General features: G+C 45.1%; 1 protein-coding gene across 3 annotated transcripts in view; it reads right to left on the bottom strand.

Annotated features, from left to right (window-relative positions):
* Window positions 1-2,840: 2,840 nt before the first annotated feature.
* The window catches only part of LOC101156467 (microfibril-associated glycoprotein 4), a 70,329-nt gene continuing 48,565 nt past the window's right edge, over window positions 2,841-24,604 (bottom strand). Inside the window, exons 2-7 of one of the 3 annotated variants that reach the window (XM_011494009.4) lie at window positions 4,726-4,766; window positions 4,412-4,576; window positions 4,053-4,091; window positions 3,885-3,981; window positions 3,652-3,819; window positions 2,841-3,454 (exon numbers count right to left, since the gene is read on the bottom strand). In XM_011494009.4, the coding sequence (XP_011492311.1) occupies window positions 3,201-3,454; window positions 3,652-3,819; window positions 3,885-3,981; window positions 4,053-4,091; window positions 4,412-4,576 (723 nt within the window). In that variant the 5' untranslated portion in view covers window positions 4,726-4,766 and the 3' untranslated portion in view covers window positions 2,841-3,200. Of the gene's footprint in view, window positions 3,455-3,651; window positions 3,820-3,884; window positions 3,982-4,052; window positions 4,092-4,411; window positions 4,577-4,725; window positions 4,767-5,380; window positions 5,502-24,604 lie in introns of those variants that run through there. The other 2 variants (XM_004085627.4, XM_078937141.1) reach the window with 2 other exon arrangements.

The raw sequence follows: 24,604 nt of genomic DNA, 5'->3' as shown, positions 1-24,604 counted from the left end.
CGGTCTGTGGCACCACAGTACAGAGTTGGACACAAAGTGTGGCTGTCCTCAGCTGATGTACCCCTGAAAGGTGGGCCACGGAAGCTGCATCCCCGTTTCATTGGGCCTTTTTTAATCCCTAAGCTCATCAACCCAGTTGCTGTGAAACTGGCTCTTGGACTGTATTCCACATGAGCAAGCTGAAGCCTGCAAGGGAGAGTCCCCTACATGCTGTGCGGGAGGCACCCCCCCCCCCACTGCGCGTCGTGGATGGTGGTCTGGTCTACACCATCAAGAGACTTCTATCTTCTCGGAGAGTGGGCCATGGTTTACAGTACCTGGTGGACTGGGAAGGCTACGGTCCTGAGCATCGCCAGCGGGTGGCCAAGTGGGACATCCTGGACAAGGGACTATTGGCTCGATTCCATCGGGAACATCCGGACAAACCTTCTCGTCCGTCTGGGGGGGGGGGGGGGGGGTTATGATACATGTTGTTGTTACACTAACACACACGTGTACCTGCAGTCTGTTGTTACACTAACACATACATGTACCTGCAGTCTGTTGTTACACTAACACACATGTGCGTACCTGCAGTGTGTTGTTACACTAACACACATACTTTAACTTCTGTAGTCAGCACAAACAAATGAAATACATCTTTGTTTTGTTACTTTAGCATGGAGCTTTTTTAGAGGAAGTGATATATTATTTGCACACGCCCAGACTGAGCGACAGGTCCTGCAACAAACTGTTAAGGATGTACCCGTCTTTGCCCAAAAGTAGCTGGGATGGGCACTGGCACAGTCTAGCTTCTCACCTCCTTGTGCTCTGTGCTGTGTTGTAAGGCTCTTTTTTTCTCTTCTTCTTCTTGCGGTTGGCATCCGCAGTTGGCACATAATTGCGGTAAAAAAAAAAGGAACCCTGACTCATATGATTCAAACTGAAATGGCACAGTAGCCTCAATTGTGGTCTGTGCCCACTGACCATTGGGAAGTGTAGGTCAGGGGTCTGCAGCCTTCAATACTAAAGAAGACATTCGGTCATGGTGCCTCTGGCAGTCTCTCCTCCTCCTCCCCTCTCTGCTCTGCCCTCATCATTGGAACCACACTCACCTCATTTACTACCAGCCTACATAAGGAGATCCAGCCCCAGGATTCATTGCCAGTTTGTTCGCTCCTAATGGTGCTTTGTCTGGTCGCCAAGTTAAGTCTTGTCTTCAAGTTTGTCTTTGTACTTACCTCGCTTTGTCACCTCGCTCTCAGGTCCATTTCCACGAGTGTCCACATGGAACAATCCTCTCTGAGAGCAGCCACGAGTATGCTAACCACGCCACGACTCTTGCCACACATTACTTCAACCACGCCAAGACTCCCGTTTCGTTTCGCATCCTGCCATGTAGAAATTCCAACTACGGCAAGACTGCTGTTATTGCTAGCTTCTTTCTCTTTCGGCTTTTCCCATCAGGGGTCGCCACAGCGAATCATCCTTTTCCACCTCACTCTATCATGGACATCTTCTACCCTAACATTAGCCAACTTCATGTCCTCTGTTAAGACATCCATGTATCTCCTCTTTGGCCGTCCTCTTGCCCTCCTGCCAGGCAGCTCCATCTCCAACATCCTTCTACCAATATATCCACTATCCCTCCTCTGAACATGTCCAAACCATCTCAGTCTGGCTTCTCTGACTTTGTCGCTAACACAGGCAACATGAGCCGTCCCTCTGATGTACTCGTTCCTTATCCTGTCTAACCTGGTCACTCCTAAGGAGAACCTCAACATCTTCATCTCCGCTACCTCCATCTCAGCCTCTTGTCTCTGTCTCACTGCTACCGTCTCTAACCCATAGAGCAGAGCTGGTCTCACCACTGTCTTGTACACCTTTCCTTTGAGTCTTGCTGACACTCTTCTGTCACACAACACTCCTGACACTTTCCTCCACCCGCTCCAACCTGCCTGCACTCGCCTCTTCACCTCTTTTCCACACTCCCCATCACACTGAACTGTTGACCCCAAGTACTTAAACTCCTGCACCTTCTTCACCTCAGCCCCCTGTAACCTAACGCTTCTACCTTGATCCCTCTCGTTCAGACACATGTATTCTGTCTTACTACGACTGACCTTCATGCCTCTTCTTTCCAGAGCAAACCTCCACCTCTCTAGCTGTTCCTCCACCTGCTCTCTACTCTCACTGCAAATTACAATGTCATCCGCAAACATCATTGTCCAGGGAGATTCCTGTCTTACCTCGTCTGCTGTTATTGCTAGCCATCATCCAAATTACGAAGTCTAAAGACTCTACTAATTTTCCCATCTGGAAAAGTAAATCTTTTTGTTTCTTCCTATTATGTCTGAGTTTACTTCGGGTTCCAGCACTTGGGTCTGCTACGTCATACATATCATGACGCATTCGAAAAATGTCATCCTGCTTTGCAATCGTATCACTTTTAAAATAAAAAATATTTTTATTTTATTGCAAAAATAAAAACAGAATTAAAAGAGAACAGGCCTTTTCTCTAAACGCAAAATTGTTTTTTACTTTTGACAAAGACTCGTCCTTCTAAAAGAAAACGTTGTCAGGATCATCTGACTGAAGCTAACGTTGTCCTATGAACACAATAAACACGTCAAGAATGACATTTTCTTTTGTTAGCTTTTAGCTGGTGAGCTGTCGTCCTTTGACCTACAGTACATACTATTGATGTGGACCTGAGCACGACTTTTCTGATTCAATGTAGAGAATAAAAAATATACAAATGGATTTTCTCAGCAACTCTGTTTTGATGGTGTTTGAAATCTACCCATTCTGGTTTTAGATGGTAGATTACTCAAAGACCAAGAACCAAGACACTCCTGAACTTGAACATGAGGTCAGCCATATTTATTGCAGACATAAAAACAAAGTGGAAACATCACTGCTCTGCTTCTTCTTTATTGACAGCGGAACATAACACTTGAATTCAGCTTCTAACAATCAGTCATGTAATTTTATATCTACATATTAAGGTTAGCTTGTGACTGAATGGTTCCACTGATTATTTGTACACAGCAGGCCAAACTGCACAGCTGAACGTTTGTCTTAAAGAATTAGGATTAGGGTTAAAATCCATGCGGGCAATGTGCCTCCTGGCCTCATGTCTCATGTATGGCAAACATGTATTTCCTTCAATTGTTTTCTTGATTGCATGTTAATATGTGGGAATGCCATCAGACAAAGAATTATCTTAAAGGACGGATCTTAAAGCTGATGCTCTTCAGAGAATAGTTAGAACCCTTCCATTGTTCCCACTCCACCCCAACTGCCTGGATTGCACCATCTTTCCCCCAACGATAAATGCCGTTAGGGTTTGCATAGGTGCACTCTTTATACCAGAACGCCCCTAAAGATTTTTTCCCACAGTTGTCATGCCAGGCATCCTGGTCTTTGTCAAAGGTGGAGAACTTCATTCCACTGTTGTAGCTCAGAGCGTCTCCTGCAGAAACACAAACACACATTTGTCATTTTGTTCTTAAGCTTCCTGCTTTCAGAGTTGATCTAGACTTTGTAGAAACTACAGAGCCCGTCTGCAGGGAGGTTGTTGGGGTAAGCCACTTTGTGAGGACTGATTATAAAGAAGGCCTCAAAACTCCATTTCTCCTGGTGTCCTAGTGTTTCTGATCAGAGACCTACCTGCTCCTCCATCAGTGAATCCCGTCACCTCCAGTTTGTATCCTTCATCCTCTGGACCAATGGAGAAGGAGGAGTAGCGAGCGTACGCCTTGTTTCCTTCAAACTCCTCCATGTCGACCAGCAGCTCATATTTTTTCCTCAAACAGAGCTGGAAGAGATTCTCCAGACCTGAAACCCAGGAAGGTGTTAGCACCAACATTGGCATCAACGCATTGCTTTGATTTCTATCTCACCCAACCAGATCTCTCCATCAGCAGAACCAAAGCCCGTCCTGTAATAATCCCAGGGTCTGTAGAAGTTCAGAGAACCGTCCATCCTCCTCTGGAAGACCTGAGGGAACAGGACAGAAGTGAACCGGATGATTCATCAGACAACTGAAAGGGACCAGGTCAAGTTCTCACCATCCACTGTCCTCCGAGGGAATCCATGTCGCAGTGCACCTGGAGACAGACACACACACACACACGCACGCACACGCGCACACACACACACGCGCACACACACACGCGCACACACACACACACACACACACACACATATTTAGGTAACCCAACTCTTAGTGTTCTGATTGACTAATCAAACACTGAAACATTATTTTGTTTCATTTTCTCACTTTCAGCTTTTAATAAGCTCATGTTGTACGTTTTTCTATCACGATCATGAAAAATAACACCAACTTGTACTAAAGCTAGCCATGTTTTCTAAAAATGTCTGTTTTCTCCATAACTGTCCATCATGAGCTGAAAGTGGGAGAGCGTACCTGGACCCCATATGTGTCTTCTATGGGATAGACGGTGTAAACTCCACTGGCTCTGCTGTTGTCCTGGTCGTAGATATCACTGCAGTCCACAGGAGGAACCCCAGGAAGACCGCCCACCAGCTGTGGAACCAGGACCAGGACTGACAGCAGAGCAGCACTTTGCATCTGTTTCCATCCAAAAGCAGCAGAAAAACACACATCTGAGAGTCACACATGAAAATACAGAAACACTAAAGCTTCTACAGACACAGAATGTCAGAAAGATTCAACAATTCATAGATTCTTGTTGGACTGACGTTCTAACAATAACTTGCCTTAAAATTCCAGTAGAGTCTCCTCACTACTCATTAGTACCCTTAATGATGAAAAATGTGGCAGGTTTAATTATTTTTTCCATGCCTTGTTTCTGCAATGATTCAGTTCCAACTATTTTTTATTAAATGTGTTTTGCTCCATTTTTTCTCTTTCCTGTCATTTCTGATCCATGATAATTTATAAACTTCTAGAATTGTTGGTGAAGATCCCAACATGCAGGTGACCAGGCTCAGTAGCAGAAACTAAACCGAAACATGAGAACCATGGAGGCAAAAAAAGATTCAAATAGAGACGATTTGACAATGAAGAACCAGAAAATTCAACACACTAAGAGGAACTCAATGAAGACGGCTGTGGATGATCAACTTTAAGCTGGAAAACAGAACATGACAAAAACCTAAAACATCACAAAAATCAAAGTGCAGAATCCTCACAATAAGTTGTGTTTTTTATATTTCTTTTTACTTTTTTTCCATTTTTAATTACAATAAAAATGTGTCACATCCTTTTGCCTTTAAGGAAACAGTGACTTTTAGCCATTTGAAAGTTTTTAAGTTTGAAGTGCATCAGATTGTATTTTTACAGATTATTTGCACAGAGAAGCAAACACAGGTGATGTCAGTAAAGTTAGATTTTAGGAGAAAATCCTCTGACCTTTGACCTTTTCGCTTCCTTCAAGGTCTCTGATATTTGGAGAAACTTCAGAAGAAGAGCAGTCCTTGAGCTGCTTCTTGGTGTTTAAGGAATCAAAGTCTGAAACTGTGGAACAGAAGGAATTTCAAAATAAGAGCCTGGATGAAGAGAACACCCTTTCTGAATTCCTTTCACTTCTCCTTACTGATGATAACATCTGCTTCTATTTAGTAATACTTTCTGCATTTTTAGGAAGCATTCTTCTTTTTTTCAGTGAAAGAGTTGATATTTCTCAATATTGAACTCAGACGTTGGAATATTGTGAAGTCAGTTCCTGTTTTTTACAGAAATTACAATAGTATGAAGTAGAATAAATTATCTTTTTAGGTCAAACTGTATTCAGGACCCATTGATTATGCCAGTTGTCCCCCTTAACCCTTGTGCTATCCTAGACACATTAACATTGGGAGTGGGGTCATCTAGCTGGTATTTTGGTCTTCTCTTACACATAGATCTTTATAAGAGCTGTGATGTTTAAAACTGTCACTTTGTCATCAAATAACTGAATTTCCTTCAAATGATTTAAAGCATCTATCTCAAGCCAAGCAGTTATTCCTCATTGATCCCAAAAGCTACAATCTTAAAACAACCTGATAGTGAAATCCACAATGTTGTGGTGTTATCCTTGCATTTGGGCTTCACACTCAACAGGCTTTGCAGTTGCCATGGGGGTGGTCTAATTCTGTGTTCATATATAAGAAGATTTGCCCGCTTTATTTCTGTTGTTGGCATATGATTGCATAAAGCTTCACGTATTGAAGTCAAGACGTGTCTCCTCATCATTGCCACATTGGTGATCCTAATCGTGAATAATGTCAGAACCAGCAGACGCGCGAGTTTCAACGTCATCTTCAGTGACCTCGCCATCTCCTACGCGCGGGGACCTGGCCATGCTAGCTGCTGCCGCTGTGAAGCTGCTCGAGTTCTGGCAGAGCGATCCTGGGCTGTTTCCGTCTTTGACCATCCCAGCTTTTTCCTCCACTGTGGCTAAGCACGGAGTGGAGCATTTCATCCCCATTAAAGGCCCGCCAGTTTTTCTCGAGCACGGCGCCTCAATGCAGTAAAACTCACCATCGCTAAGGAGGAGTTTGCCACCATGAAGAGTCTGGGTATTGTGAGGTGCTCAAACCCCCTGGGCGTCGCCCCTCCAGATGGTGTCCAAGGCAGATGGTTCCTGGCGCCCGTGCGGAGACTTTCGCCGTCTGAACGACGCGATGACACCCATTCCCCACATTCAGGATTTCTCGGTCCGTTTGTGCGGCACCTCAATTTTTTCTAAAGTGGACCTGGTGTGCGGTTACAATCAGGTTCCAGTCCTGGCTGAAGACATGCCCAAGACTGTGGTGATCACTCCTTTTGGACTTTTTGAGTACCTGTGCATGCCGTTCGGTCTTAAAAGGTGCAGTCCAGACTTTTCAAAGGTTGATGGACTCGGTGTTACGCCATCTCAAGTTCCTATTCTTCTATCCAGATGACATTTTGGTGGCCAGCCCCTCTCCTGAAGAGCATCTCGTGCACCTAAAGGAGGTTTTCCAGCGGTTGGAAACCCACAGCTTGATGGTTACCCAGCTAAATGCTAGTTTGGTTTGTCAGCCATTGATTTTTGGGGTCATCGGATTTCGGTGCAGGGTGCGGTTCCTCTTCCCACTAAAGTCCAGGCCATGGTAAAATATCCCTATCCTGCAGTGGTTAAGTCCCTACAGGAGTTCTTGGGGATGGTGAACTTTTACAACAGGTTCATTGCCCACTTGTTAGAACCGCTTTATGAAGGCTTGCTTTCCAAGAAAGCCATAGATCCTGTGGATTGGACACCAGACCGCATTGCTGCATTTGACGGAGCTAAGTCAGCCTTAGCAAAGGCTGCTCTCCTTGCTCACCGAGACCCAGATGCTGAGATTGCGTTGACTACCAACGCTTCAGACATAGCAGATGGTGCTGCGGTAGAGCAGCGAGTGGCGGACGCTTGGCAGCATCTTGCATATTTAGCCGCAAGTTGCAGACTCGGGAACGCAAGTATAGTGTTTTTGACCGAGAGTTGTTTTCTCTCTATTTGGCAACTCGACATTTCCGTTTTTTGCTGGAAGGATGTTCTTTGGTTGCCTATATGGATTTTAAACCACTTACGTTTTCCATGGCTAAGGTGAGTGAACCTTGGTCTGAGCGCCAACAGCGCCATCTGGCAGCCATTTCAGAGTTTACGACTGACATACGTCACGTAGCCGGAAAGTCCAACACTCGTCTCCCTGGTTCTTGCTGGAACTGATTTTCTGCTATGGCCAGTAAGCAGCCTGGTGATGCAGACCTTTTTGCCCTCCGCTCCGGTAGTTCGGGCTAGGGCCCTGCGCGGGACTATTTTCTTCATCCCGCTACCGCCCGCGCCTCCTGAATTTCTGACCAATCCCGCCCGCTCCCGCAAGGTATGCGTTACACTCCCGCCTGCTCCCGCAAAACTCAGAAAATTTAGTCCCACACAGTAATAGAGATGCATTGATTTTGTATCGTCTCCTGTCCCGCAGAAAAAAAACACGCATTTGTATTGATGATATTAAAGAGATTCGTGTCCCTCCTCCAGCCTCATCTTTTCATGCATTCCTCTTTTGTGAAATTTGCAACTTAATTATTAAATATATATTTACAAATCTTGTTCGGTAAAAAGTGTGCGTGTGTCCACGCGCAGACAGACGGCCTGAAGCGCTGAACCAGCTGGTAAATTTATGGAGGAAAAAAAACATTAATGGTTCAAGAGAGCTGAAAATCTATGAATTATTTTTTTCCTGACAGAAAAAATACTTTTAGCTTCAGCCTTGTCCAGTTTTGCTGATTCGCAGATCTGAGAACCATGCGTGACTCGCGACCGCGGTATCAGGCTTTAAAGAACACACTAAGAGGCGGGGCGTTGCACACCCCCAACAACAGGTTAGATGACAGAGGCCATTGGGTGTCTCTACCTGTTGCATTCACTGAGCTTCACCCTGCGCAAAAGCCCCCAGAATCAGGACATATATTTGTCTGGATATCCTCAGAAATACCCCATATCTGGTGATATCTACGGTGGATACTCTCCGGACATGACTGTTTCAAAGTTCATGTCCTGAGCATATCAACTCCGACTATGGGACACTTTTATTCTGATGGAATCTGGAGATGAGATTCTCTCCAGATATGAGATGCGTCACTAGTGATATCCAAGGTCAGGATATTTCCAGATTCTATCCATGTCATATCTGTTGATACCTGATGTCCGTATACCAGTCATTTCTGAAGTTAGGATTTGGAACATATGGCCAGCAGACATATCTGAAGAACAAACACTAGAGATGTAAGTCAGGATATTTCAAGATACCAGTCATCTCAAAAATATATAAGAAATGAAAGGTAACAGAAAACCGGTATTACTCAAAAATATTTTATTACAAAATAAATAAATAAGTCAAAAACCACAAACAAACATGAATCCTTTTTTCTCTTCTGCCAGATAGCAGCTCTCGACTGGTGGTGGGTTTCCTTCAGTAAAGCCAGCTGAGTGTAATTTTGGCTCAATTCCACTCCTCCAGTTTTCATCCCAGGCTTTATGGCATTTCAGCATCACCCTGGTTAGCCTAGTGGAGCGCCACTTTGGCGAGGCTTGATAATAAGATGGTTTGTCCTCGTCACTTTCCTCGTCGCTGACATAGTTTGCATTGGCTTTTTATATATGACAGATCCTCTTGATTGAGAATTTTCTCAGCAATTTTGACCCTCTTTTTGAAGAGCTGTGGACCAACAGGAAAGGAAAATGTTATTTTAATTAGAGGAAACAACATACACACACATAGACAGTTCAACTGGACCATGCATGACCTGAGTAAATGAAACAAGGTCACAAATAGGACAACTCACCTGATCATGCTGACTGGTCCTCCTTTTGACCTCCTCCTTTATTCTGTCTCCATTCTCTCTCTTTGCACTTGAGACTGTCAATAGCTCGACTGCAAGCTCCTAGTCGATGGAAATATGAAATGTACAGAAGATGAGGTCAACATATTGCAAACATGTTTCCAAAGTGGAATATTCAAAATGTGCCATGCAGACTGTCACAGTGGCTTATCTTAATTATCCATTGTCAATGCTATATCGTTATTATAACTTAGTGTTTGGTCTTAAGACATGGAAACACTAAATGAGCTGTCTATCACACTAATACAATTGCAATCCTATTCAAAAAATCTCTGAAAAGAAAGTAACACTGATTATTGACATTGAGTCTCTCACATTATCTCTAACTTATAGCGAGTTGTGTAAATCCAACTTCATGTTGGTGCTTACTTCTAACTTGGTGGAAACTCCAATTTGGTTCCACATCTTTCACTGCTGCCGTCATCTCCTCATTGTGGTGTTCTGAAGTTAAAAAAAGACAATATTTTATAACTGACTGGAGTTCTTGTCAAGTTTCCTAAAACAATAGTGAGAAAGAAACATACTTGTCATCTGCCCGGACCTTCCACTGGAGCTGCTCTCCGAGGTTCTTGTGGTTGTGATGGACAAGAATCTGAAAGAAAGAAGAAGTCTGTTAGGTTACAGCAACATTGCTGTTATGGCCAATGTTCTAGAATACGGGCACCTGCCCAACACAAACCCCCCAGCGGCCGAGTGGCAAACTCAAGAACGCATGTAGCTTATAACCCCAAAGGAAGATCCGCCAACGTTTTCCGACCACGGTCAGAAAGAGAAAAGTCATCACAGGAAGGGTTCAACATAGGCTAAACATGAACAACCTTTTTTAAAGTGCAAAAAAAAAGTGAACACGTGTTTGTCTGTTTGGCTGCTTTAGTGAACCGTGCTGCTGCTTTTATTCGTCCGTCTTCATGTTACGTGACCGGAACGCCAACATGATAACCGTGTCAGCTATCAGTGAGGATCTTAACGGGGTGACGATGTTTCCTGCCGTGCTGAATTCACGCTCCCATGAGGAGCTCGTAGCGCATACAGACGTATATTTTCCTGCCACTTTTGACAGAGGTGCAGAGACATCGGGACGCCTGCGCTCCACCCTCGCCCCGCAGGCTCCTTGCACCTCCTTTGCCTCCTCCGGCGCCCTTAGCGAGAGGGGAGCCGACGTTCGGACCCTGTGCGGTTCGGGCGCAGCTGCCGGTGGACCCCCGTGTCTCCGTGCTGCCCACACTACACAGGCCCCACGGCGGTGGGGGGCGATGTCTGCCGCTCCAGCGGGGGAATCAGGAGGAGTGACGCCGCGGCCGCCCAACACGTAGAACCTAAAAGAAACCTGATTGACATAGTGCCCAGGGTCTCCAACATTTGTCCATAACCGCACGAGAATACACAATAATTAGCAAAGATGAATATGTTTATAGTTCAAATCACACACCATGAGTCCTCTGTAACTTCAAATAAATAAATAAAGTGTGGGTCCGCGGTGATGACATCCCGCGGGTGATGAGGTTCGCGGGTGATGAGGTTTTACGGTCTGACACCGAATCCCAGGAGAAGCTACTAGGCTGCGCGGATGATCCATGATCCATACGGATCACAGGCCCCGGTTCTGCACAGACGTGTGCCGTGGATTCCACCCCCCAATCCCCCATCCCCTCCACGCACTTCATTTAATCTGTACGGTCACGTCCTGCTGTTTACCGCGTTAAAGTCGCTGCTCGACGTTTGTCCGTTAGGTGATGACATGTTTCTGGGTTACTTGAAGTTTTATACAAAAGCGACGTTTTTCAGCACAAAATATTTTTACACACGGAAGATACATACGGAAACTTCGAAGGGGGGGGGGTCGTATCCGGTGTTCTTGTAGCTTCTTCTTGGTTTTTTCCACGTCGTCCAGCCTCTGTGATTATGTTTCAATCGCTTCAGATGAAGACTCTTTTTCCTGAAAAAAGTGAAGGATGTGGTTTATTTTTACTATTTAAAATAGCCCCCGGAATTGGTTAAATATAACCCCGTAGCCTCCAAGCCCCGAATATAACATGCCCATTTAGATCAAAAGTTTTACCTGAACTTATCGGCTCGGCCGGGTCACTGCCACCAACTCCTGGATCCTCTGAGGTCTTTTCGTTGTGAGGACGCGGTCGGCCTCGCTTACTAGAGGGTGTCCATGTCTCCTACGGTCAACTTTTATTCTTTTTTTCCGTCTTCATCTTCGACCCTTACGCTCCGTGCCGCCATTGTTTTCAAACAGATTGCGTCATGGCGGCGCGGAGCGCTGTAACTCGACAGCTGATTGGTCGCGTTGCAGAACGCGACCAATCAATTTTCACTTTACTGGATGGATGTCCAGGACGGATGTCCTCCTAGCACCCTACCCGCCAATTTTAACCGCACCTTAGACATTTAGGGCCCCTTGGTGGGGAGGGTGAGGGGACGTCACTGTGAGTAATCAGGAGATGTCCCCTTAGTGCCCTACCCGCCAATTTTAACTGCACCCCCCTTAGTACACACACCCCTCCCCCCTCAATATATACATCCCAACATAAACACACACACATGCACACACACACCCTCTCAAACACACATACACGCACACACATTTTGCAAGGAAGGTGGGACCTGGGACCATCTGTCCCCTGCCTCTTCCCTGGTGGGGGGTACGGGCCCCTTTGCAACGGCGGCCGTGTCCCCGGGGTGCCGGCTTCCTGGGCCCGGCGCTGCTCTCTCCGCGCGGTGGGGGGGTTCACATTACATCTGAGCCGGGGGTGTTCGTGTCCCTGGGGGGTGGGTTCTGGTCCTTGCTCCTGATTGCTGGGCCCCGCCAAATTTCCAACTGTGGCCGAGCCTGGTCGGGCCATATTTACAACACCCCTTGTGGGCCCTCTTTTTTCCCCGGGGTTCCCCCCTCCTGGGCGGGGGCGGCGGGCCCCTGCCTCGCTCCTCCCTGGACCAACCGTGGGCCGGGCGGATGACTGCCTGGAGTGCGGAGCGGGTCTCCCTTGGGGGGTCCTGGCTCGTACCTGGGGTTGGGGCGGGGGGATGCCCGGAACTCCTGGGTGGTGGTGGGGTGCTCGTCTGGGGCTGTGGGCGTCCTTCTCCGGTGGGGCCCTGCGTTGGGTTCTCCCGGCGCGGCGGGGGGGCTGCTCTCCTGGTTGGGCTGGGGCGGCGCTCTCTTTTCCTCCGTGCCTCCCTGCTCTCTGGCTCTGGGGGCCTTGCGGCTGCCCTGCTGGCCCTGGCCTGGGTGGCGGGCTTGGTCGCCCGGGCGGCGGTTGTTCCCTGCCGGTTCCCTTGTGGCGATGGGGGGATTCCGGCTGCTGCTGCGGTGGGGGTCTTGGGGTGGGGATGGCTGGGCACTCTCCCTCCTTCTTTTCACGTTCCACCATCCATTTTAGAAGAACATAAACACTCACCTGAGCACTGGTGTTAGCTCACCTTTGCATGTTTGCATGCAGTTTGCATGATTGAATGACTGAAATATTTCACACTAGTTGGTTTTAAGGCATAAGTATGCCTGTGAACACTATCTGTTTTGTGTACATGTCGACAGGTGGACATTTTTGCAGCTAGCAGGTGTGTTTATAACATTTGAGTGTGTGTGTGGACAGGCTCCGCCCTTTTTGTACTACATTTGAACCTTACCATAATGATTAACAACCAGTAAACTTGTTGCTTTATGCTGCTTCATGGTCTTATCCCCCTTCCCCTCCTATTATCACCCCCTACCCCCCCTCTTTCTAACGTCCCTCTCTCTTCTTCCCCTCTTTCCTTTTCCGTCCGGTCCATCACCAAAGATTTTCAGACATGATTGAAATTAATAAAGTTTGGCCTCAATTACAAAAGGGGTTTATTCAGACATACCTTTGGTTTGTCTGAAGATTAATAACCCCTCTTGTTAAAGTAAAATATGTCCAACACAAGAGGCCCTCAGCTCTCATCTGTCTGCCCAGCTGTTGGACAGGACAAGTTAAAAAAAAAAAAAAAAAAAAAATTTCACTTTACTGGAGCTCGGGTAACACGTCACGGCCGTTCGTTCTCCTCGTGTTATTTTGCGGCTTCGAAACTACTGAAGACTTTTTGTTCCCGGCAGCATTTGGAGAAAGGGCTGGAGTGTGACCCAAAAATCTATGATAAAATAAAAAATGAAAGAAGTTTCTTTTAAAATCATTCACAAAAGTTACCCCACTAATCAATTCATGCTAAGATACATTAAAAAATTGATCCTAACTGTCCCTTCTGCAAAGAACATCCAAAAGCAATTAACCATCCTTTTTTGGAATTGTACTGAAATTAGAATTTTTTTTTGGAAGAAGTGTTTACAATTTATCAGAAATCATATTCACCCCAACTTCACTCTGAAATTTGAATATATAATTTTTGGGTTTTATAATAAAACTTGGACTCAAATAAAAACTAATAATTAATGTTATTATTATATTTGGCAAATTGTATATTCATAAATGCTAATATTATTCATCTTCTATCCCCCTCCCCGTGATAATCAAAAAAATTGAAATGTATCTCAGTTAAATCTCTAAAAGCCTTAAGAAAGCTGTATGTTGGTATGAAAGTTGTGGAAACCTGAATGTTTTTGTGTAAAATGCATGTAATATGTTTGCTCTCCTGGCTGTACCTACATTTTGAACAATAAAGTTAAAAAAAATAAACTTTCTTCACCCACTCCCTGAAAACACTAAACAGAGCAGCAGTTATCATTGATTTCTTACCAAAAAAAGATCCTAAAGTTTTTTAAAAGGTTTCTTATGTTTTTTTTATTGGTATAATATGAGATACTGTTTTACCAAACATCACAAAAGACTTTCCTGCCACTTGATACATGCTCAGGAAGAAATTGGGTGTTGAAAATGCAAAATTTGTTGTATGCCCGAAGTGCCATAGTATTTATTACCTTTGATGAAGCAATGAGGATATTACTGTATATCTTAATCAAACTTGGGTTGACTTGTCAATACTTTTCACACCTGTTTTTAAACATTTGTGGGAAAATATAAGTGCAGAGCAAACTCAGCTTAACAGATCAGATGTGTAATTCAAATTTGTCATAAACAATATATGTCTGGAAAAAATATACGTGCTATTGAATTATCTTGTGCACATAAATTGCTAGGCAAGACACTTATCAAACAAGTGATACATATAATATCCAGAGACAATACATGTCCTAATGCAGTATCGCCTTTGCACATATCACAAAATATGGTGTAGGTACCATAACCTTTCAGCCTGGAACTTCCGTTCGGGGTCCTTTCGACTGAGTATAACGTCACACTACGGTAACCCCACTTGGACAAACTACGTAGCGTTGACATCTGCTTAGGCTCTATGTATTTTCATTTCACGTTCCCTTTTGTAACCTAAAGGAACCTCATAAATTGTGTCTGACAATATTCTTTGTCATTTTTATAAAGACATGTTGTCACAATCCGCTCGTTTCTCCAGTTTAAGTTCAGCCGTGGCTGAAATTTTTGTCAGCACGGCTAAATGTTGCCCTTCCGGGTCCGTTCTGTCAATAATAAAGCAATGGGTGCACGGATTAAAAAAACTATAAGAGAACATGAATTCAATAATAATCATAACAATAATAAAGGCACCTTTCGAATACTAACTCACAGCTCTGTTCGTTTACAACAGATGTCATAATATTTTCTTCTATGGTAGTATCGTAAATTGGTGAATGTGGAAGAGAGTTAGGTGATGAGGTGTACGAGGTTAAAGGGTGAACGTAGATTGAATGTGGCATTAAATGGGGAGTTGTTGGAGGAGGTAGAGTGTTTTCAGTATTTGGGGTCGTGTGTCTGTGTGGATGGTGGAATAGGTGGAGAGGTAGAGTGTAGAATGAACGAAGTACGAAAGATATGGGGGGGGGGATGAAGAGAGTGATCGAATGTAGATCACTGGAAAAGGATGCGAAACGGAGATTCTATGAGGGTGTGGTGGTGCCTGCAGCGTTATATGGGGCTGAAAGGGAGTCTGAAAGTGGCGGAAAAGAGGAAGCTGAATGTAGTTGAGATGAGATGTTTAGGAGAATGTGTGGTGTGACGCGTATGGATCGTGCAAGAAATGAAGTTATCCGAGAGAGAACTGGTGTGATGCGAGAGTTGGCCTATAGAGCAGAGCAAAAGGCACTGGGATGGTTTGGACATGTTCAAAGAATGGAAAGGGAGCGTTTGGTGAAAAGGGTATATGAATCTGATGTGAGCGGAGTGAGAATGAGAGGAAGACCACGAATGGAATGGACAGAGGGTGTAAGGAGAGCGCTGAATGCAAGAGGGATGACTGTGGTGCGGGGGAGAGAGGCTGCTCAGGACAGGGATGGGTGGCGAGAGTTTGTGTATGAATGAATGGATGGGTGTGGTAGAGGTCTGGGGCCTCATTTATAAAACTTAGCGTAGGATTTGCGTCAGAAGTGGCGTACGGATGAAACATAGGACGTGCGTACGCACAGAAATATTCAGATTTATAAAACCGTGTGCACGCACATCCTACGCATCTTTCCCTTAATAAATCACAACCGATTCTAAATGCAGCGCAGCTTTTGCGGCTTCATGACACGCCCATAGTTGCCCATAAATAGTCCGTGAAACGCCCACAAATGAATATTCATTGATTGCGAAACCATGGCACACACCGAGAGGAAATGAAAAAAATGTAACTTCACTCAATGTGAAGTAGAAGTTATCGTTGGCGAGGTGGAAAAGAGGAGAATAATGTTGTTTGGAGGGCACAGTGTGGGCATTACTAATGCCAAAAAGCCACGTGAGTGGCAGACGCCGTTAATGCTGTAGCCTCACAACCTCGGACCGTGGTTAAATAAAAAAGAGATGGTCGGACATCAAAGTCCAGGCAGAAAAAACGTCTGGCGCTGCATCGCCAGAGTGTCTCTGCCACGGGGGGGGGCCGGAGCTGACCCCTCTTGATGAGAGACAAGCGGCAAGAATTGGGGAATCCCTTAATGGAGTGGTGACTGAGGCGCAGGGGGACACGACGGCCAGATGCACCGGGTGACACACCCCCAAAAGCCCGCAGAGGTCCAAGAGGACGGCTCGAGGAAGTCGGAACCGGCTCATAAGCCAGTCGTCCTCGTTTGCCAGCACGTCTTCTTGCTGTCTAAGGATGCGTTCACTCCGAATTCTTCCATTTGCCACATCTTCTAAGAGCGCAAGATCAGCCATTGTGCGTCATTACGCATTGTGATGGGGCATTTTATTTCCCTCCATTTAATTACATCTGACAAGCTACAGATGTCGGTAATAATCGACGTGGAAATTGGAAATTGTTCAGCACAAATGTAATGTCTTGTTGCTTTCTGAATGGTTGAGACATACGCCATACATTGTTTTATCAAAAATAAAACAAACTAAAGGCATATGCATGAATACCATAATTCTGTAGCTTATGAAGAAATGTTTTACTATGGAAACAACTTTCCCCAGTGGACAATTAATACATCTCAAAGTCAAAGTCAAAGTCAGGTTTATTTGTCAATTTCTTGACATGTGCTTGACATACAAAGAAATCGAAATTACGTTTCTCACTGTCCCGTGCATAGACATGAACAACAGTAAAGTGCAGATGCACAACAAAGAAACTGGCTTCTCTCTATCTATCCATCTGTCTGTCTGATTGCACCTATATCTGCTCCGCCAGACGGACACATTGACGGGACAATCAGTTTTGTACATTATTTATGAGGATGAATTGCACAACATGCCAATATTGCAGAACATATTTCACTTTCCTTTTTGCAAATATGTGTTCATTTGAATTTCTGTTGTAATTTTCGTTTGATTTTTTTTGTTTGTTTCACTGCTGATCGATCAAACGGGTGTTCGTGTAGGCTGTCAATTGTAAGACTTGCTTTGTGAAGTCTTCATGTTATTTATGAGAGGCAGTATTATCATTTTCACTTTCACGTGTTTCTTCCATCTGCCGACGGCGTCGCCGTTTCTCATTTCACCCGTTTTTGTGCGTACGCCTGGGTCAGAGCTTGCGTGAAGGACCGCACATTTTCCCGTCAAGTTTGCTTTTTATAAATCTCAACTATTGCGTAGAGAGTGGCGTACGCCTTCTTTTGTGCGTACGCAACCTTTAGAAATGAGGCCCCTGGTCTTGGGATGAAGCGGCAAGGGGAAACCAGCCTTGGCTGAGGCCCTGCTGTGGAGGTGCCCACACTGGAGTGTGCAGCTGACCCTGGTGCAGTGTGGTGTGGCTTAGACCAGGCCTTAGACCAGTCTCACACACACACCAACGCACACACACACGCACACACTGAAGGAGGAGGGTTTGGGGAAGAGAAGGAGGGAGTTAAAATTGTGTGCCCTGTCTAGGCTACCCCACCTTGGTGGGACACAGCCTTGGTAGATAGATAGATAGTATCGTAAATTTTCCAGACCAATCACTGTCTGACACGTCATCAGACCAACACACAGCCAATCACATATTGTGACGTCAGCACTAGTCGAAGGACCCCGAACGGAAGTTCCAGGCCGAACGGTTATGGTACCTACAGCGGCAATGGTAACTACGGAGGATATGCATCAGAAATGCCTCAACACTTAGATAAGTATACACTACAGATACTACAGGATATTTACCTTCTTCAGTATCTTTACTCCAGATATTTCCAGATTTGACTTCAGGTCATATTCGGAACTTGGCTATGACCAAAATAAGACACAACCAGTATCTTTTGCCCGGATATCTTCAGATATGCTGCATGTCTGGATATGCATTAGAAATGGTCCAGATTCTTTAGATATTTAAGAAAGTATCCACAACAGATATTGAGGATTCTGGCTCTTTTCGCGCAGTGTCAGTACATAAGAATCCAACAGCCGCACAGCCTAACATAGTCCGCTAATATATATTGATGAGATATTCATGGCAGCACTGATCCCGCAGCACTGATCCCACAACAGGTTAGATGACAGAGGCCATTGGGCGTCTCTACCCGTTGCATTCACTGAGCTTCAGTACATAAGAATCCAACAGCCGCACAGCCTAACATAGTCCGCTAATATATATTGATGAGATATTCATGGCAGCACTGACCCCGCAGGATTTTTTTTTTTTGCTGCCCACTCCCGCCCGCAGCACAATTGAAACCGCCCAATCCCGCAAGATTTGGGTTGGGTCCCGCGGGACCCAGCGGGACCCAATCCCAATGCAGCCCGTTCGGGCCTCAAGCTCGAGGAGGTTGAGTGGCAAGATGGCGATCTAACTCTCCTGTGCGACGTTTCCACAGGACGGCCTTTGCTGGTGGTTCCTGCGGGATGGCGGCAATGCATTTTTGAATCTGTCCATTCCCTCTCGCACCCAGGTGTATGTGTGTTAGTGAAGCTGGTTAGTTCCCATTGTGTGTGGGCTGGGTTGCGTAAAGATGTGAAAGGCTGGGCCGAGGCTTGCATTGCATGTCAGTAAAAAAAAACATCTAGGAAATCACAATTTGATTTATAAACAGTTTATTTACATAATGAAAGAGAAAATATGTTGATAAAGGTTTTCCTGTAGATGTTCAGCAGGTTTAAAAGAACAGTGTAGCTGGTATTTTGGTCCATTCTTGCACATAGATCTTTTAAAGAGCTGTGATGTTTAAAAATGTCATTTTAGCATCAAAGAAATGAATTTCCTTCAAATGATCTGAAGCATCTCTCTCAAGCCAAGCAGTTCTTCCTCATTTATCACAAAAGCTATGTTCTTAAAATTCCCAAATAGTCTACAACATAGATTATACACACATATATATATACACACACACACACACACACACACACACACACACACACACACACACAAATATATATATATATATATATAAAACCGTTCGGCCTGGAACTTCCGTTCGGGGTCCTTCGACTAGTGCTGACGTCACGATATGTGATTGGCTGTGTGTTGGTCTGATGACGTGTCAGACAGTGATTGGTCTGGAAAATTTACGATACTATCTATCTATCTACCAAGGCTGTGTCCCACCAAGGTGGGGTAGCCTAGACAGGGCACACAATTTTAACTCCCTCCTTCTCTTCCCCAAACCCTCCTCCTTCAGTGTGTGCGTGTGTGTGTGCGTTGGTGTGTGTGTGAGACTGGTCTAAGGCCTGGTCTAAGCCACACCACACTGCACCAGGTGAAGGACCCAAATGCAGAGGCGGAGGCACACGGTTGAAGGGCAAGGGGATTTAATGCAAAACAAAAGGCGCTGCCTGAGCAGGATAACAAAACCGAAACTAAACTTACTGTGGCAAAGCATGAGACATGGCATGAAGGGAGTCAGGGACAAAGAGACTTTAAAGACAATAGTGACGTTACATGAGACGTTAATGGACCAGCACAAGAGGAAGGAAGAAACGAGACTTAAATACAGACAGGGCAGACAAAACACAAGTGAACATGATCAGGACAGATAGGATCAAGGAAGTAAAACTCAGGAACATGACAAAACAGAACACCTTTCAAAATAAAACAGGAAACAGAACTCAACCGTGACAGAACAAGACAGAAAGCAAAAACCAATACAAAAGAAACTCAAACCATGACAGAATGAAGCATTGAGGGCAATTCCTACCACAACCTTAACAGAAACCAATGAACTGGTTTACACTTCAGCAGCATTGATCCTTGAGATGCTTGGCTATAAGAGCAACCATGGAAGAAAACAGTACCCACCATGGAAGCAACGGTTAGAGGCCAAAATCAAGGCAACTCAGAAGGATGTGAGTAAGCTGACAGAGGCTGAAAGAGGTACAATGAGAAAGCAAGTACCTATGAGATACAGCCAGATGCCCATACCTGAACCACTGGAAACTGCCAAACAAAGGCTCCTAGCCTTTAGCAGCTGCCTAAAGAGGTACACAAGAGACAATGAAGCCAGACGAATAAACAGTATCTTCGCAACTCAACCTGCAAAAGTGGCAGGGTCAAAACAGCCTGAGCAGACCCACCAAGGCTAGAAACTTAACAGTACTGGAAAAGTATATGGGAGAAACAGACAGCACATAACAGCAATGCCCAGTGGCTGGTCTCTCTGAGAAAAGAACATGGCAACCTCCCTGAACAGAATCCAGTAACCATCACAGTGGCAGACATCCAAGAAAGAGTCTCAGGTATAAAGAACTGGACAGCACCGGGCCCTGACATGATACATGCCTACTGGCTAAAGAAGCTTACCGCACTCCACGAGCACCTGGCAGCACAAATGAACAAGCTGCTAAGAGATGGGACTCACCCCGATTGGCTAACGGAAGGGCGAACGATCCTGATCCAGAAGGAACTCTCAAAGGGTGCAGCCCCATCCAACTACCGGCCAATAACCTGTCTCTCCACAACATGGAAGCTCATGTCAGGCATCATTGCAACCAAGATAAATAGGCACATGGATCAATTCATGAGTAAAACACAGAAGATAGAGACTCCAGAGGAGCCAAACACCAACTCCCGGTGGAAAGAACAGTCGCTCAAGACTGCAAGTCACGACACACCAACCTGTGCACAGCCTGGATTGATTACAAGAAGACCTATGACTCAATGCCACACACGTGGATCAATGAATTCTTGGAGCTGTACAACATCAACAGGACTCTAAGAGCCTTCATAGGAAACTCAATGAAGCTGTGGAAAACCACCCTTGAAGCCAATGGGAAGCCACTTGCACAAGTGTCCATCAAATGTGGGATATACCAAGGTGATGCTCTGTCCCCACTGCTGTTCTGCATAGGTCTCAACCCCCTCAGCCAAATAATCAACAAGACTGGCTATGGATACCGACTCAGAAATGGGACCAACAGTCACCTCCTCTACATAGATGACATCAAGCTATATGCTAAGAGCGAGCGTGACATTGACTCCCTGATCCACACCACCAGGATCTACAGTACTGACATTGGGATGCCATTCGGGCTCGAGAAATGCAGCCGGATGGTGACAAAGAGAAGCAAGGTAGTCCACACAGGAGGGGTCTCACTCCCAGAAGGAACAATAGCAGACATCGAGGACAGTTACAAGTACCTTGGAATTCTGCAGGCAAATGGCAACCTGGAGCAGGCAACAAGGAAAGCTGCAACAGCTAAATACCTCCAACGAGTATGGCCAGTCCTGAGATGCCAGCTCAATTGCAAAAATAAGACCTGGGCAATAAACAGCTATGCACTGCCAGGTATCAGATACCCTGCAGGAATAATAAGATGGCCAAAGGAAGAGATACAGACCACGGATGTTAAAACACGAAAGCTCCTCACCATGCATGGAGGGTTCCATCCCAAATCCAGCACCCTGAGACTGTATGCTAGCCGCAAGGAAGGAGGCCGAGGAATAGTGAGCGTAGAAGACACTATCAGGATGAAACATCCAAGATGCATGAGTACATCAAGCTCAAGGCCCCAACTGACAGTGTGCTCAGTGAATGTCTCAGGCAATGGAGAACAGAGGATACAGTGCTGGAGGACAGATCCTCATGGGAGGACAAACCCCTGCATGGGATGTACCACCGGACCATAACTGAAGTGGCTGATATCAAGAAGTCCTACCAATGGCTAGAAAGGGCTGGCCTACAGGACAGCACTGAAGCGCTCATCCAGGCAGCTCAGGAACAAGCCCTAAGCACCAGAGCGATAGAGGCTCAGATCTACCACACCAGACAAGACCCAAGGTGTAGCTCTACCACACCAGACAAGACCCAAGGTGTAGATCTACCACACCAGACAAGACCCAAGGTGTAGCTCTACCACACCAGACAAGACCCAAGGTGTAGATCTACCACACCAGACAAGACCCAAGGTGTAGATCTACGTCACCAGACAAGACCCAAGGTGTAGGCTGTGCAAAGAAGCGCCTGAAACAATCCAGCACATAACTGCAGGGTGTAAGATGCTGGCAGGTAAAGCAGACATGGAGCGCCACAATCAAGTGGCTGGAATAATATACAGGAACATGTGTGCAGAATATGGACTGGAAACCCAGTCAAAATGGGAAACACCTCCGAAGGTGGTAGAGAATGAGAGGGCAAAGATCCTGTGGGACTTCCAGATCCAGACTGATAGGATGGTAATGGCGAACCAACCAGACATTGTAGTGGTGGATAAAGAACAGAGGAAAGCCGTTGTGGTGGATGTGGCAGTGCCAAGCTATGGGAACATCAGGAAGAAGGAACATGAGAAACTGGAGAAATACCAGGAACTTAGAGAAGAACTGGAGAAAGCCTGGAAAGTGAAGGTGAAAGTGGTGCCTGTGGTAATTGGAGCACTCAGGGCAGTAACCCCCAAGCTGGAGGAGTGGCTACAACAGATACCTGGAAAGAGGGGGCGTATATATATATATATATATATATATATATATTTATATATATATATATATATATATATATATATATATATAGACATCCCGGACATCCAGACATCCAGGACATCTTTAGCCAAAACTTTGACCAGTATGACTCAGAGAGAAATACCTGGTACTGAACAGTGTTTTCCAGATTTCTGGTTTTATTTATCTTCCTGGTAAGATAGTCACGTGTGTGTTGTCCATTCTGATGCACTTGGTTGTTTTTATGTTAAAGTAAAATAAAGCTACGGTACCTCAATCCAAATATTATTTTTATTTTATATAGTTTGGTTTATTTAATTTTAAAGCAACTTTGTAGCGGCTGGAAGGCTTCGGCACACAGGAACCAAGGGTTGCTTCTTTCTTAGGTTAGTCCCTACCCTACTGCCTAACTATGTAGCTAAAAGGGGCCTTAGTCTGGGTCTCCCTATTCCTGTCCCCATTCTAGATAAAATACAGGTTTGTGTCCAGAAAGGGCTTCCAGTGTGAAACTCTCTGCCAAAACACCTGAGTGAATCAGTGAAAGCTGGATCAATATGGCGGCCCCTGACAGGATGCTGGCAAATCAGACTTTCTACACATGAACTTGAACAAGAGGTCAAAGAGATTCATTCTGGAAATAAAAGCAAGTCAAGTCAAGTCAAGTCAAGTCAACTTTATTTATAAAGCACTGTTAAAACAGCAGAAGCTGACCAAAGTGCTGAACAATGCAGAATAAAAAATAAAAAAAAACTAAAACAAACAGAATAAAATAAATAAAAATCGATACATTAAATAAAAATAAATAAAACCAATAAAATAAATAAATAAATAAAACCTATAAAAACATCAACTCACACTGAGTTAAAAGCCAGGGAGAAAAGGTGAGTTTTAACTTGGATTTAAAATCATTCAGTGAACAGGCCTGCCTAACCTGCATAAGGAGTGCATTCCACACACTGGGGCCAGCAACGGCAAATGCTCTATCCCCTCTGAGTTTCCGCCGTGTCCTTCATCCAGGAGCAGCTGGTCAGCTGATCTAAGTGAGCGGAAAGGGTGAAAGAATGCAGGTGTAGCAGCTCAGAGAGGTAGGGCGGAGCCAGACCATTTAAAGACTTAAAAACAAATAAAAGAGTTTTAAAAAAAAATCTAAAATGGACAGTCAGCCAGAACTAGTGTGATATGCTCTCTCTTCCACGTTCCAGTTAACAAGCGTGCAGCAGCGTTCTGCACCAGCTGGAGACGGGACAAGGATGAGTGAGGGACACCAAAGTAAAGTACAGTAATCCATCCGAGTTATAACAAAGGCCTGGATTACTGTTTCAAAGTGCTTTCTTGATAAAAACGATTTGACTTTAGCCAGCTGCCTTAACTGAAAGAAGCTGGATCTTACCACCGAACGGATCTGCTTGTCCAAATTAAACCCATTGTCGATCTTCACTCCTAAGTTTGTGACAGTAGATTTCACCGATTGAGTGAGAGAGCCCAGAGCTATTGGGTGTGACTCACTGTTTACACTGGGACTGAAGACAATCACCTCTGTCTTTTCCTCATTGAGGTGGAGAAAATGTAAGAGCCATCCAGATTTTTAAATCCTCCAAGCACTTAATTAAAGGGCTGATGGAGTGGGCATCCTTCTTTGTTATTGGCACGTATATCTGGGTATCATCCGCATAGCAATGAAAAGCACAGTTATGCTTTCTAAGAATGGAACCCAGGGGGAGTAAGTAAAGGGAGAAAAGCCGAGGTCCAAGGACTGAACCCTGCGGGACCCCGTACAGCAGGGGTGTCCAAAGTTTTTTTGGTGAGGGCCAAATACAGAAAAATGAGCAAAGGTCCGGGCCGCACACAAGAGGTGACATATTGACACATGATTACTGTGTATTTCTAACTCACCTATAATGTGAAAAACATTGCTCTTAGTGGGAGCAGAGATGCTGATCTGTG

Source organism: Oryzias latipes, chromosome 19, assembly GCF_053564925.1.
Source record: "Oryzias latipes strain Hd-rR chromosome 19, Olatipes_Hd-rR_3.1".
Classification (NCBI taxonomy): Eukaryota; Metazoa; Chordata; class Actinopteri; order Beloniformes; family Adrianichthyidae; genus Oryzias; species Oryzias latipes.
Note: the sequence above shows the minus strand (reverse complement) of the source record. Positions and strands in the feature narration are given on the sequence as shown.